Source organism: Lolium perenne, chromosome 3 (genome assembly GCF_019359855.2).
Source record: "Lolium perenne isolate Kyuss_39 chromosome 3, Kyuss_2.0, whole genome shotgun sequence".
Taxonomy (NCBI): domain Eukaryota; kingdom Viridiplantae; phylum Streptophyta; class Magnoliopsida; order Poales; family Poaceae; genus Lolium; species Lolium perenne.
This window is the reverse complement of record NC_067246.2, coordinates 121,893,584-121,908,190: the sequence shown is the minus strand read 5'-3', so window position 1 is coordinate 121,908,190 and position 14,607 is coordinate 121,893,584. Positions and strand designations below refer to the sequence as shown.

Sequence of the window (14,607 nt, the reverse complement as noted above, 5' to 3'; positions counted from 1 at the left end):
TATCGCCACCACTTGTGGGCCATTGCCCCGGTGCGAATTTCTAATTGCTTCCGGAGGTGTTCTTCTTCTTCTTTTTCTTCTTTTTTCTTTTCTTCTTCTTCTCCTTCTCCTTTTTCCTCTACATATTGATAAGATTCGTATAAAAAGCCTTGTGGAAATTTTTTATTTATTTGAGGGAAAGCTTTGTTACGTGAAGGCCAAAAGTTTGAGCAAGAAGAGATCGAGCCCGGCTGGGGTATTTCCAAGAGAAACGGCTCGCTGGCCTTATTTTCCAAGGCGGCATCAGAACCCAACTCAGCCCATAAAAGGAGAAAACATCTCCAAGCGGACCTAAGCAATGACACCATATATAAGAAAAAGAAAAGGCGGCCCATGATGGCGACCTTGTGGTTGTGACTTGTGCCCGCTTGTGAGAGTGAGTTGCTACAAAATTTGAGCGGGCGGTCTCAAAAAAAAGTTGAGAAGGCAAACAGCAACGGCGACGAAGTCCAGAGAAGAGGAAGACTGCGACAAGGACGAGGCTGCAGGGGTCAGTATCGGCCCGATGCCCTATAATTCATTGATCCACCCTCGTGGAAAAGAGATGGTATTGGCCCGGGCGAGAAGTTAGCGGGAACTTGAGATAGAAGCCATACTATCCATTCTAATCAAAGCAGGCACTCGCTGCGAGCGCCTGCGAATATTTCGCAACTAGTAGCACCCGCATTCTATTATTGGATGTTCCATTTTCGAGTTTCTAAATAATGTGAAATAAAATCGTGGACATGGATTATGTTGTATCTTGTGCATATACAAAATTTCGTTCCAAGATATGAACATATGTGACCTGTAGAAAAAAGAAAAGACCAAAGTGAATAGTATTCCAGAACTATTTACATATCCTTTGTCATTTTTGTGTAGGCTACAATTTTTAAATTTTTTGAATGAAACTTCATAGATGCATAATACACAACATAGCATATGTCCCAGATTTTTTTCAGATTTTATATTCTCTTGGAAATATGACATCTGATAATAGGGAGCGGGCACAACTAGTTTTTTTTGCACATGAGAGTTTCCCCTCACAAGCTCCCAGGCTCCGGTTTGCATAGCAATAACTACTACATGGGCTCGGACATGGCAGTCAGGGCATCTACAGCGTCACGATTCAACTGATTATGGCATGTTCGAACAGGCTCGCGCAGACAGATGGATATGCCACGCACGGTTCGAACAGGCTCGCGCAGATAGATGGATATGCCACGCAGGCCCGGGCCCACAGGAGTGCGGCCCGTGCGGCCGCACAGGGCCCCAAATTTTTGGGGGCCCAAAATTTTGAAATGGGCCTTTCGAATGGAGTAGTAAGTATTACTTCCAATATAGAGAACGTAGCAAGCCCAGCTCAGATGGTTTTCGCATCAAGCGTACGCACTTGTTGACTTGGAGGTTGCAAGTTCAAATCCCCTGGCAGAGTCACTCTTGTTGCCCTATTTTCTTTGGCTTTTTCTATTCGAATTGAAATCCCACCAGCAACGCTCTTGTTACCTTATTTTCTTTGGTTTTTTTCCATTCGCAACGCTCTTGTTACCTTATTTTCTTTGGTTTTTTCCATTCGAATTGATGCCTATGACACAAATATTTGATTGCTCATTTTATTAAATAATTACTACGATTTTAATTTATAGTAAATAAGTCAATTATAAGTTATCCCAACAAGTATAGTAATAAATAAGTCAATTATAAGAACTATACTTGTTGGGATAACTTATAATAGTTTTAAAATAGGCCCTATCTTATTAGAAAAAATATGGTTCTTATAATTGACTTATTTATTACTATACTTGTTGGGATAACTTATGATAGTTTTAAAATAGGCCCTATCTTATTAGAAAAATATAATTAAATAATTACTACGATTTTAATTTATAGTAAATAAGTCAATTATAAGAACAAATTAATATTGTATTACTCATGTGGGGATAGTTCTTATAATTGACTTATTTATTACTATACTTGTTGGGATAACTTTACATGCACCAAAACCTTTTGAAAAAGGTAAATTTGATAGGGCTCCATTAGGTCTTTTTTAAGACCATCGGGCTGTTATGGGTTTTAAACCATATTTTTCCTTTTAAAACTATTTTTAAGATAATCTTATCGTGAGTTAAAATATACGGGCATCGAGAGTAGTTTATCAATTTAAACTTCCATTTACGACATATATATATGTTATAATTTTTTATTAATTATATTTTTCTAATAAGATAGGGCCTATTTTAAAGTTTCGCACAGGGCCCTAAATTTTGCCGGCCCGGCCCTGATGCCACGCACGCTCCATCGACGTAATCTAAGTGGACCGACTCAAGCAGACCAACTTGTGCGGAGCAATTCATCTGCTTACCAAATTTGGGCGCGGATTTGTCGGGCCTATCAACGCGCTCGTTCTCGTGCATCCTCTTGGAGCCCCTCGGGCCCTCCCGCCATCGGCCAGCGCGTCCTCCGCTTGACCACCTTAGGCCCTTCTAAAATGATTAGCACGGATAAAATAAGTCATGTCGCTGGACGCACTAGCAAGACTGGTCTGCGATCCAAATTCTATCAATGGTACGCCTTAAACAAACAAAATCAAACCATTTAAATCGTTGTTTTGGTCCTTTTAGATCGCGTGGCTGGAAATGGCCTCAGTGAGACGCGCAAACGCCGTGCTGATTCCACTTGTGCGAAGGATGGCGGGTCATGTTTAGAGTTTTGATGACAAGCTCGAGGCGATTAGAGAGCGGTGCCATCATGAGCTACTTCCTCCGTTTCAGTTTACTAGTCCTACGCGTATCCCTAGATCATCAATTTGACTAACTTAACATAAAATATATATTACAAAAAATATACTATTAGAAACTTTATGTTTTATACTTTCTAATGGTACAATTTTTATGTTATATAATTTATCTATCTATACTCTATATCTATACCTACTAATAAAGGAAGTAAGGTTTCTCCCGAAATTTTTCGTTTTTTTATTGACCATATTTCTATGCAGAAATTACAAGCATTGCCACCGGAAAAACGTTTCGTCCGGTCAATTTTTGCCACAGCTAAGTAAAGCGCTCGCTCCGTTGTCTTGCTCACGCTGGTCGTTCGCTTGGTCTCGCTTTCCGTAGTGCGTCGGCCCGGCCCAGTTCACCGACAACAAAAGGCACAATCCAGCGATCCCACACCAGAAAAACAAGCGCTACAACGAAAACAACCGTCCGTACGTCGTCGATTAGTCCCAGATCGTTGTGTTAGAGGGAGTTTTGCTGATTTATATACGTAAGTTCCACCGTTATAAACAAGCCGCCCTAGGGAAAAAAAAAGGACGGAATTAACGGGAGCGCCTATTTCCCGCTTTAAGCGGAGAGAACGATCGGCGTATATGTTTCTCCATTTGGACGTGCGATACGCTACATACATGGTCTATTTTTACTCCACCCGAAAACGTACGTCCTTTATTCGTAAGCGTGTATCTGTTTCAGTTTAGATGTTGCTTTTTCCACTCTCTTTCTCGCGCACGGTAGAAGATTGAATGCCGGCTAAAAAAAAAGAATGACAGCTAAAACGGCAGAATAAGGCTTCACGATTAAGTTCATAAGAAAACGCAGATGGGGAAAATTGTTCTGAAGTAACTTGTAAATTTAAAAATCACCGAAAAGTGTGGATTTCTAGCAATAACAATTATGAAAGAAATTTCAACTTGAACTGAATTTCATCTTCAACAACATTTCACCTTGAACTGCTTTCGACTTCGCACATTTATAAAAAAATGTAAATTGTTATTGAAATATTTTTTTTGAAATTAATGAACATTTTTTAAATCTAGAGAACATTTTTCAAAAGAAATCCACTCATTCAAAAATGTAAATGAGTGGATTTCTTTTGAAAAATGCACTATTAATTAGCTTGAAAATTCAGTAGACGTGAAACTAACTGAACATTTATTGAAATATTTTTTTCAAACTAATGAACATTTTTTTTAATCTGGAGAACATTTTTTCAAAAATGGCTGGACATAAATATTTAAGCCATGTGAATATACTTTGACATTGGTGAATATACTCGAAGCGATGACCACTATTTTGAAATCAAGTGATCATTTTTTGAAATCCAATGAACATTTTTTCGAAGGGCGATATTTTTTTAAATCAAGTGAACATTTTTTTAAGTCGACGGAACATTTTATCAAATCAATGAACATTTTTTTGAAATCGAGTGAACATTTTTTAAATCCGGTGAACATTTTTTTGAAGCGGTGAACTTTTTTGGAAACCGGGTGAACATTTTGTCAAAGCAATGAACATTTTTTAAAATCAAATGAACATGTTTTCTAAATCGAGCGAACATTTTATTGAAGCGATGAACATTTTTTAGAAATCAAGTGAACATTTTTTTGAAACCGAGTGAATTATTTTTAGAATCAAGTGAACATTTTCCTGAAATCGAGTGAACGGTTTTTTTAAAATCGAGTGAACATTTTTTCAAAGCGATGAACATTTTTTAAATCAAATGAACATTTTGTTAAATCGAGTGAACATTTTATCGAAGCGATGAACATTTTTTTAGAAATCGAGTGAACTTTTTTATGAAACCGAGTGAACTTTTTTAAAAAATCAAGCGAACAATTTTCTTGAAATCGAGTGAATAGTTTTTTTTAATCGAGTGAACATTTTTTCGAAGTGATAAACTTTTTATAACCGTGTCAACATTTTTTGAAATTGAGCAAACATTTTTGGAACCGACGAACATACTTTTGAATATTGTGAAGTAACTTTTTGGGCCTTGTAAAATTCTATGGAACCAATAACTTGTTTTCGAATGACTCGGTCCTTCGGTTTTTTTGCTTCATGCCTTTTTGTGTTTCGTATTCTGAACAAATTCAAAATTTTGCAAAAATTGAAATTTCTAAAAAAAAAATCAAAATTTGAACAAAAAAGAACTTTTGAACAAATTCTAAATTTTAAAATATGAACAAATTTTGTTCTTATTATGAAATTTATCATCTTTTTATTATTCGTTCACATTTTGAAATTTGTTCGGACTTTTTTGAATTTTTATCAATGTCTTTTATTCGTTCACATTTTGAATTTGTTAGATTTTCTAATTTGTTTAGAATTAGGTTTTATTAATTTTAAATTTGTTCGAGAAAAAATCAAATCTATTTTTTTCTCAAATCTTAAAAATGTTCAAACCCGAAAACATGTTCGAATTTGAAAAACGTTAAAATTTGAAAATATTAAAGGAATATTTTCAGATAAAAAAATTATAATTTGAAAATATTCAAATTCGAGAACAGTCAAATCTCAAGAAATTCAAACTTGTAAAAAAAGATTAAAATCGAAATGGTTTAAATTTGAGACCCTAAACTTTTTTCCAACCCAAACATATTTTATGCAGCTGCCTTGTATAGAAATGTAGGTGCAACAGCCATGTACTCCCAAAATTTATGGCGCATGTAACTATTGCAACTTGCAACTACGTACTCCCAAAAATTTGAACGAGTCAGACTGCAGCGCCTAATGCATACGCGAGTCAGATAGTAGCTCCTCATGCATCAACAGTCCGCAAAAAAAAAAACAGTCGTACTTTTTTTTTTTGAGGGTATCAACAGTCCTACGTGAAAACAGATGTAGAGAAGCAGCAGCAAGTGAGAAAGGAAATAGGGAGCAGTTTGGAGTATATGGGCCAGGCCCAATACATACGCTGTGTCTGCGGCGCGCCAGATAGCTCCCGCTTTGAGCGATGAATAGGATTCACCGGAATTAACACGTCGGATTGCCATCACCCATTAGGGCTCGTTTGGACGTAGGGGGCCCATATCCCAGGGATGGCTCGCCCCCGAGCGAACTTTCCTCAATGCGAGGGAAACCCCGGGTTCCCCTCCAGATTGGGTAAATTTAAGTTTGCCATTTGGACAGCGAACGTACGGGAACGGACGGGAACTGCCGGGAACCGATCAAAATTCGAAAATAAAGCCAAAATTCAACGTTTCTTCATACTCCCTCCGTCACGCAAAAGAGGTCGGAGCCCCCCCTCCCCCAGTTCATTTACATTTTTGCAAAACACCCCCTAATAAACTCTGGTTAGTTCAGATCTGGGCTTCAAACCAAATTGCAAAAACACATTCTTCTCGCCGTCGCTCGTCTGCTCCGTCGCCGGCCTGCTTCCATCGCGCGGACGCGCAGGCCAGCATACGGCGGATGCACACGAGCTCCCAGACTCCATCATCCAGAACGCGAACGAGCGGAACGAGCTCGCAGACACCAGCATCGTGTAGGCGGAGGAGGTCGCCGACGCTGAACGGGGCGAGTTGACCTGGCAGCCGGCGGCCTGCTAGCCACACTCCCTCCTACGGCCGCGCTACTCCCATTGTCGTTCTCCCCCGACTATGCAGATCCCTCGCTGTCTGCCTCCAACAAATGAATTCATTGATGAATTTGGGCCCTGACTCGCGGCCGCGGCCAGAAGAAGCTGAGTGCTCCCTCGCCGTCCGCCGCCGAGGAACAAATTTGTCGACGAATTTTGGCCCTGCCTCGACGCCGCGGCCAGAGGAATTGTGCCCTTCGTCACCGCCGCAGCCAGAAGAAACTGAGCCCTTCGTCGCCGTCGCGGCCAGGGGTCTCGCTGGCAGCTCCAGCTCGTCAATATAGATTCTCCCGTGACCAAAAACCGGCGGCCACGCCACCCAAGTGTCGTCCATGATCACGAGTGCTTCTTCTTCTCTCTGAAGAATAAGAAGGCACAAGAATTTTTATCAGCATTTGTGTTCACCATTTTATCAGAATTGCATCAAAAGAGAGATACAGTCGACTATGAATTGGATATGCGACGATGTGAATTGGATATGTGCTGATTTTGTGTTCTTATGAGCCTATTTGGCCTTCTTCTCCCTGTTGTGTTCCATCTAGGAACGCCACAATATTATGTAAATAAACATGCACACTGATCAGTTTTCTAGTCGCACCAGGTTAGTGCATTGATCATATACGTGGTAAATAAATCATATTCTAAGATACAAACTAATCGACGCGGGTAGCATGGCTGTTAGCCTCCTGCTAACTGACGTGCAACAACAGACTGAATTTTGCAACTAAAGGGACGGGAGCAATGCAGAGTTCAGAGCCGATACCTCTCGTGTGCACAGCTTCGCTTCGATCGACGACTTCTTGGTGTTCTCGCATGAAAGGATGGAGGACATCTTCTGCTCAGCCCTGAAGTGCAACGTTTTACCTCGGTCAGTTTCTGAACTTGCAGCTGTTTTGATTGTTGCTGCTGGTGCCGGAGTCACATCTGCACCAAAACAGATTCAGTTAGAACTGAAGTAAGGTGGCCCGACAATTTTAAAATGTTTAACCAAACTCCTGAGTAAAATACTTTTTCTCTGGCATCAATTAACCATGTTGGAGTACGTTTCTAAGCTAACTGATGTGGCACTCAACAATGTCAGTCTAGTTGCATATTGCCTCTGGTGAAGTGTGTTCAAGATTGTCGTTAAGACTTACAGCTAGAGTACAAAACCAAAAATGAGATACTTCATGGAGTAAATCATTCTACTCTTCAGGAACCACTCCAACATAAGTTGATAGGGCGCCATTATATGCACTATACAATACCCAGTGTGGACAGTTAATTAGGGGAAGACTATTGAATAAGAAGATAACATAAACTCTAGGTGAAAGGCAACAGCAAGTAAAAACTAGATTCAGACACAACGTAGCTCTGTATGCTTGACACAAAATAAGATATAAGTTGTAGTTTATATATTCATCTCAGAGAAAACTTCTGTAGTAAACTAAATAGGATGCCGCATTTAACTCAGTTTCTATGTAATTTTCACGGCACTACAAATAACTATCACCAATTCCCTACAGCTTACAAAACCATATACTTACAAAACAAGCTCTGATATTAGAGAAGTAAAACTATCACTTTTAAATGAAACCATTTGCTACCTCTCCTATGTCTGTGTTGAATAACCAACAATCGCATGGCGACATCAACTGATTGTCCTCTCCATAACATAAGGGGTAAAAGAGTACTGAGCTGTGCAAATCATACAATGTATAGCAATGAAAATTGCAACGGTTGTTGGAAAGCATGACATGGAGAGGGTATAATACTGTTTTAGCAAAACAGAAATCTCTTGCCAGATCAGTTATGTTTTAGCACAAGACAGAAGATGTTTCTCCCCTACAGACACAGGACACAGAGAGAAGCGGGAACGAGGTTGTGCTCACCGTGCTCCGATTATGTCACTCCACGGGCTAAGGTTCTTTGATCTGGAGCAAGAAACCCCTCCCGTAGCAAATCTTCTAGATCTGGAGCAAAAAGTTTATCAGTGCAGATAGATGATAGAACCCTAGATCTTTGCGGCTCGTCTGTGGAAAAGGGAAATGGAAGAGGCGAAGGGAATTACCGTGAACACCGCGTCTTCACCGGCGCGATGCGGTCGGCGATGCGGTCGGGGAGGGAGCGATGCGGTCGGGAGGGGACGACGGGGTAGGGGAGAGGCTTGGGGAGGGGGCGATGCGGCCGAGGATGGGGCGATGTGGCAGGGTAGGACCTTGCTCCGGCCGCCGGAGGTGGGGAGGGGAGCGGAGGGGCTTTGGGTTCAGTCGCCATCGCCGCCTTTCGTCGCCCTCCTCGTCGCGGAATGTCGTCCCCGCGTGGCGACTAGCGGAAGGCCTTCCCCGGGTTGGAGGCGGAACGGACGCGGAACCGTTGTCTCGCATGCCTCCAAACGGCCCGGTGGGCTCTCCCGGGGCGCGTCGGCCCAGGGAATAGGAGGCCGGGGAAAGGTCGGGAAACCCCCGCGGAACGGGGCCAACCAAACGAGGAAAACCTGGTCCCGCGCCGCCTGTAGATTGGAATTTGGATTGTGTTGACTCCTCGCACGGAGGACCAAAATCTACATACATCGCGGGGAGCCGTCCATACACGAACCGGGACGGCACTCGGGGGGCGAGGGAAGGCAGCTAGCTGTGTCCAACAACGCCGGAGGATGCGCAGGGCCTGGACACGTAGATGCTCCGCCGCCGTTGGACACTGTCTTGCGGCACGATGTTCCAGACTTTGCAGATATGGCGTCAAAACTGAACTTAGGAAAGGGACATTTACACATGCTTCGTATAAGAAGCAACAAGTTAATCCATTTGCCTATTTCCTCTACTACTGAAATTTGTCCCGGCTGGTGGCGGACAAGGACGACCTGGGTGGATTTTTTTTTTGAGAACACAGTACAACGTAGACGCTCATAAACACGCACGTACAAACACCCCTATGAACGGACGCACGCACACCCTACCCCTATGAGCACCTCCGAGGGACTGAGCCAGCATATCTTGAGGTTGACGAAGTCACCACTGGTGATCTAGGTAAATGCAAACACCCATGTCAAGTTTAGGACTTGAACCTAGGTGGGCTGGTTCCATCACAAGGGACCTAACCACCAGAGCCAAGCTCTGTTTGCGACCTGGGCGGATTTGTATTTTTAAACTACACCTTTAGACTTCAGCCTGGGATACTGAATGGAATTATGCTTTATTTTGAATCCCTGCAGCGTTAAAATAGGATAAATCATATTCTTAGGATAAATCATGTTCTTTATAAATAGGAGAAAATGTGATCATCACGTCGTTCTGAGGAGTAGTGCCATCACGGATGATTCACTCGAGGTTTGAGTTTTTAATAGATAATCAATAATTTTACTCGCTCTTCCGCCGCAACGCGCGGGCCTTGTCCTAGTAGATGTTGAGGGTACAACACATTTCTTCTATCTAAAATATTAGAAAGAAGTCCTCTCTTGCAACAACGGTTCTGCCAAACCAAGTTCACTAATATGCTCGAGACGTACAAGAAATCTCTAATCTTGAGGGATATATTGTACTAGCAAAAGAAGGGCGCGGCGGCACGCCGCGCCAGTGCTGAAGCTATATGGAAAAAACCACCGGTGATCTACCAAATAGATACATGTGTTCAAAAACCTGATCTTACGAAACAAGATAGATAGGTGAGACAGGTACACATAGTGTTAATATGAACTGGTCTTATTAGGGCCAAAACTTTATAGTGGTGAGTGAAGTCGGCAGCGCACACAGTTCCATACTTTTGATGCACCTTCTTGATATTTGCACTGATATAATTGACCTAGCAAAAGAAGAAGGTAAACATATTATATGAATATGAACAACTGAACAACTTACAATCAAATTCATGTGTAAAATCTAGATCTTGAGAGAAACCACATGAAAATGTGGTGCGCTGAAGTGAGATAATTGATAGCAATGGTAGACAATGAAATAGCTCGAAACAAATGAACATGGAACCCAACCCAGATGTATAATCAAATATTTTTTCCATTCCTTGCTAATACAATTTTTTTCTCTCGTCTAAAATGAAATTGGCCTGATACACACACACATTCCCATTGATAATCATAAACATAAGAAACATGTGTATACAAGTTTACATTATAAGGCAAACATGATATATAGTAATAACCATATTAAGCTTTGATTTCCAGAATCAAGTAGTACATCGTAAGGCAACTAAAAAAATGTAATGCTAGAGCAAGGAAGTCACAACCTCATTTCTCTCTATAACCAGTGGATGCGCATCATTGCTCTGCCATCAAGATGCCAATGGTGCCAATGCCCCTTTAATCTGAAAGGGCCATATTTTTGGAGTCAGTAATATTAGGTAAACATATAGGTTTCAATCTAAATATATTCCCGAGTGCATCAGGTGTTTTGCTATTCTAGACAGTAAAAAAATATCACATTCCAAAGGAACTTACCAGATCCACTTATAAATGTATATTTGTACATCAAATAGGGCAGGCTTCTCGAATCTGGCTCCGTGAAGCTAGACTTTTTGGCACTGCTCCACGCCGGAGTTTCGGGAATCCATAAGCTGGAGGACTTCTGATCACGCCTTAAACCAGTTCAAATAATTGCTGCAAGGAAGTAAATTTCAAGGCTCGGCAAAGCAAGCTAATATATGTAGGAATATTAAAATTCAAGTTTAAAAACTGAAACAATGAACAAACGGGAATCTGACATCGTATTATGCTGAAATCACTACAAATCTAAACCTATTACCGACCCATCCAAGCATTGAGTGGTGATGAAAAAATGGTAGTCCGATCCAGAACAACCAAAATGAACTTTCCAGATCACCATGCATTAGGTGCATTAAAAAGGCGCTTGTATATATTTTCATAATAAACACACATTGAATAACATTTCAACCGTGCACCTGACCACTACAGTAAATAAATCAGTGTGTTGTCATTTTATTCATGACAAAAAAAGAGAGAGCTCTACCATGAGTATATAGCAGATGTTCCATCAAAGAACTTGCATGCTTGTAATGAGGGCAGAGTCTTACCAATAGCCTTATTAAATACTGAGAGTATCTATTTGCAGATTGGAGGCACTGGAGACACAACGATAATTGCTAGTGGACTGTAATGATCACCAAGCCTGCCCATTGCAAATCGAATGGCATTCCAAAATTTATTGCACCATTGCCGATATCCAACAACCCTTTTGATATTCATATTTATCTTGGCTAAGCTATGAGCAGAAACAGATTGTACAAAAAGATGAACCAGAAGCTTAACACAACAACAACTCAAAGGATGTGATTACAACCTGGAACTGTAAGAAGTAGTTGTAGCATTATGTTGCTTGATCTTACTGAATGATCAACTCAAACATGAAAAACTGTATCTGGAAAGAAGAAAATAAACAGTTAGCCAGAATTTTACCTGCAATAGCAATGCCCTTCACTGCTATGTACATCTACATCAGGCCAAGTGAATAAAAAGAAACTCTAGAAATATGTAAGCACAAACCAAGGAAACACTAACCATCAAAAGGTATCAGGACTGAGAAAGATATACCAAAAGAGATAGAAATAAGAGACAGACGAACATGTGATCCTCATGCTAGCACCGCTATTTTCAGCAACTGCAGCTTCGTGTTGCCGCTCGGGTGAGTAAAACAGAAAAGGAGATCAATATTGTGCACCCATATGTCAAAGAAAGAAAGGATGAGTCGAATGCTGAATACTTCATCACCTCGAAATATCCTCGTCGGGCATGTCCCTCAAGAATAAACCTACACAAAAGGTCTTCTTGTGCACAACTCAGAGATATTGCAAGCTCATCTGACCCACCAACCAGAGCAAGAAAGCATGAAGTTCTTGCCTGCATAGACATCTTGAGGATGGCATACTCATGGACAGAACAATTTAGTGGCAGGCTCCTTTTCCACGATTTGAATCCTGGAACATCACAGAATAGTACACCTTGCAATTTCTGCATACGTACAGAGCTAGAAGTCAATAAACAAAAGAGCGAACAAAAATATGGAACCGAACTTTGTTCTTCACCCGATGGACAAACAAAGCAATACCATTTTTCATGTTTTAGAAGTTCCTCACCCGATGGACAAACAAACGTGCAGACGGAGGTCTAGATGCAATAGTGCGCTGCCCCTCTGCTCACTGACAGAGAAAGAGGGCAAGTGAGGCGGGAGAGGAAGAACAGAGAGAGGCTACCCAGACGCAGTAGGGCACGCACGTAACTGTGGACCGACGCTGCTCGCTGCCGCTGGTGGCCTCCGCACCTGTGGTTGACATGGGCGTCACCTCCTCGCCGCTCCCTGCTCACTGTCCCGCCTCTCCATGCCGGTGATGGCTCCACGACCCCAACTCCCTTCCGATGTCGTGGGGTGGCCAGATCGGCGCCTGCTGCCGCGACGACTGAGCCGGAAGCCAGAGTGGAGGATACCTCATCAGCTTCCCCGACGGTGAACCACCAACCACCCACCGATGGGAAGGGACGACATGGCCGAAGCGAGGTTCCAGGAGGTGGATGCCGGCGTCGATGTAGTGGAGAAGGAGCTCGGGCTCCATGAGGTCCAGGCAAAGTAAAGGAATACCTGCTCCACGAGGAGGATCAGCCGGAGGTGCGGCAGCGTCTGAGCAACGCCGGCGACCAAGCCCAAGGCGGGGCTAGGATTTTCGGGCGAGCGAGTACGGGCGCGGCCGAGCACCATGGCAACGGGGAAACGGGAGAGGCGGAGGCGTGGTGCGGTGGTGCAGGCTGTGTCCAGCGAGGGAAGCTTCCCACGACGCGCCTTGTCGTCCTCGTCGGAGGCGTCCTGGTGGAGGGTTCCCGCAACGCGCCTCGTTGCGCTCGTCAGAGACGTTTGGTGGAGGAGCCGCCGGCGACTCGCGTCATTGTTTCCGGCAGCATGGCGGAGCCTCTCGAGACGCGGCGCGCCTCCTCGTGCTCGTCGCCGGCGGCGGGGCCTCCCAAGACGCGGCGTGCCTCCTTCTGGTCGTCGCCGGCGTGGCGGAACCTCCCGAGACGCGGCACGCCTCCTCGTGCTCGTCGCCGGCGGCGTGCCAGAGCCTCATGAGACGCGACACGTCTCCTCGTGCTCGGCGGCGGCGTGACGGAACCTCCCGCGACGCGAAGCGCCTCGTCGCGCTTGTCGGTGGCGGCGTCGTGGATCCTCCCGCGGCGCGACGTGCCTCCTCACGATCGTCGGAGGCGTCCTGACGGAGCCTCCCGCGACGCCCCTCCGCCCTGCTGCCCTCCCGTATCCTGTGCTGATTTAGAGAGAGGAGAAAAAATGAGTGGAGGAGAGAGTCCGTGAAGGGATAAGAAACTGCTTAGGCTGAGCGGTGGGAGGCTACGTGTGATGCTGTGAGTTAAACCGTGGCATCGTGGAACTATCCAGTGCTTTTTTCACATGGGTAACCACCGTCCTCAATCATACACCAGCCATGGCCACCCCATTAAATCACCCAAACGGTCCACCAAAAGAAAGCAAATGACCAATGTTAGTAGAGAAAATCGGTATGCATCACCGAAATCGTACATAGTAAAAAGGCAGCAGGAACAAAACCACTAAGTAGGACACGTGTCAGTACTATGTTGATCCACAAAAAAAGTCAAAAATCTGAGAAAAATCGAAGTTGTTCATCGGGTACTTATTGCCGCATGCAGGATGTGCTCTGCACGATCGTATCAAAGCTGCCTCCTCAAGAGATCTCAAGGGCCAGCGTTTTTCCGAGTCAATGGAGATATATCTCCGATATCAGTTGCTTCAAACTACGTTTCAGCGGCACCGCTGGGTATCGTGATAATCTTAATAGATGACGTATGCATCGATTGATGCAGAGGCTGGAGTTACCTCTTTTCGAAAGAAATACCTGTGATAGTCTCGAAACAAAAGAATACCGCCAGAAGTTCGTCGATGGTGTTAACGCAGTGGTGCGAAATTTCCATGGCAGGGTAGTTGAGGAGTTCAGTGTCGAATCGAATTCGACGCGATGCTGGTTGTTTACCTTGATAGTTGGGTTGATTTTGCGGTGTCGTCGCGGACAAAGAGCATAGCTTTGCACCTGCTTCCTGCCAAAGGGAGACGCACGGATCATGACCGTTACGTATTTCCATCTCACCTCTTGGATGGTGAAAGCATATCCCGGCTACAGCGTCTTCAGCTCAGCTTTGTATCTTTCAGACCGCCGCCGGAGTTCGGAGGTTTCCCGGTGCTAAGAAAGCTTGACCTGAATTACGTG

The 14,607-nt window shown here is 43.6% G+C and overlaps 1 protein-coding gene and 2 long non-coding RNA genes across 7 annotated transcripts; all 3 read right to left on the bottom strand.

Annotated features, from left to right (window-relative positions):
* Positions 1–5,979: 5,979 nt before the first annotated feature.
* LOC127342256 (uncharacterized) lies at positions 5,980–8,719 on the bottom strand. Its single transcript, XM_051368193.1, has 4 exons — positions 8,426–8,719; positions 8,247–8,327; positions 7,139–7,299; positions 5,980–6,733 (listed from the first exon to the last, which is right to left on the bottom strand). The coding sequence occupies exons 1-3, from the start codon at positions 8,629–8,631 to the stop codon at positions 7,245–7,247; spliced, it is 342 nt and encodes a 113-aa protein (XP_051224153.1). The 5' UTR covers positions 8,632–8,719; the 3' UTR covers positions 5,980–6,733; positions 7,139–7,244.
* Positions 8,720–9,793: 1,074 nt separating this feature from the next.
* On the bottom strand, positions 9,794–11,578 carry LOC127342254 (uncharacterized). The gene is made up of 4 exons (XR_007876450.2): positions 11,398–11,578; positions 10,805–10,963; positions 10,594–10,671; positions 9,794–10,155 (listed from the first exon to the last, which is right to left on the bottom strand). It is a non-coding gene; the product is annotated as an uncharacterized lncRNA (long non-coding RNA).
* A 24-nt stretch (positions 11,579–11,602) lies between these two features.
* LOC139838477 (uncharacterized) lies at positions 11,603–13,924 on the bottom strand. 5 transcript variants are annotated; one of them, XR_011755337.1, is made up of 3 exons: positions 12,429–13,783; positions 11,882–12,331; positions 11,603–11,741 (listed from the first exon to the last, which is right to left on the bottom strand). It is a non-coding gene; the product is annotated as an uncharacterized lncRNA (long non-coding RNA). The 5 variants fall into 5 exon arrangements; XR_011755339.1 differs by lacking the exon at positions 11,603–11,741 and having other exon boundaries at positions 11,748–12,331; positions 12,457–12,519; positions 12,596–13,924; XR_011755338.1 differs by lacking the exon at positions 11,603–11,741 and having other exon boundaries at positions 11,748–12,331; positions 12,457–12,519; positions 12,601–13,919.
* Between the last annotated feature and the right edge of the window lie 683 nt (positions 13,925–14,607).

What these genes read in the sequence shown, in the direction of transcription:
- LOC127342256 (XM_051368193.1), bottom strand. Translation starts at nt 8,631, where the DNA reads ATGGCGACTGAACCCAAAGCCCCTCCGCTCCCCTCCCCACCTCCGGCG. An exon ending in GTGAAGACGCGGTGTTCACG is followed by an intron (nt 8,328 to 8,425) that starts GTAATTCCCTTC and finishes TTTTTGCTCCAG; the next exon opens with ATCTAGAAGATTTGCTACGG. An exon ending in AGTGACATAATCGGAGCACG is followed by an intron (nt 7,300 to 8,246) that starts GTGAGCACAACC and finishes GTTTTGGTGCAG; the next exon opens with ATGTGACTCCGGCACCAGCA.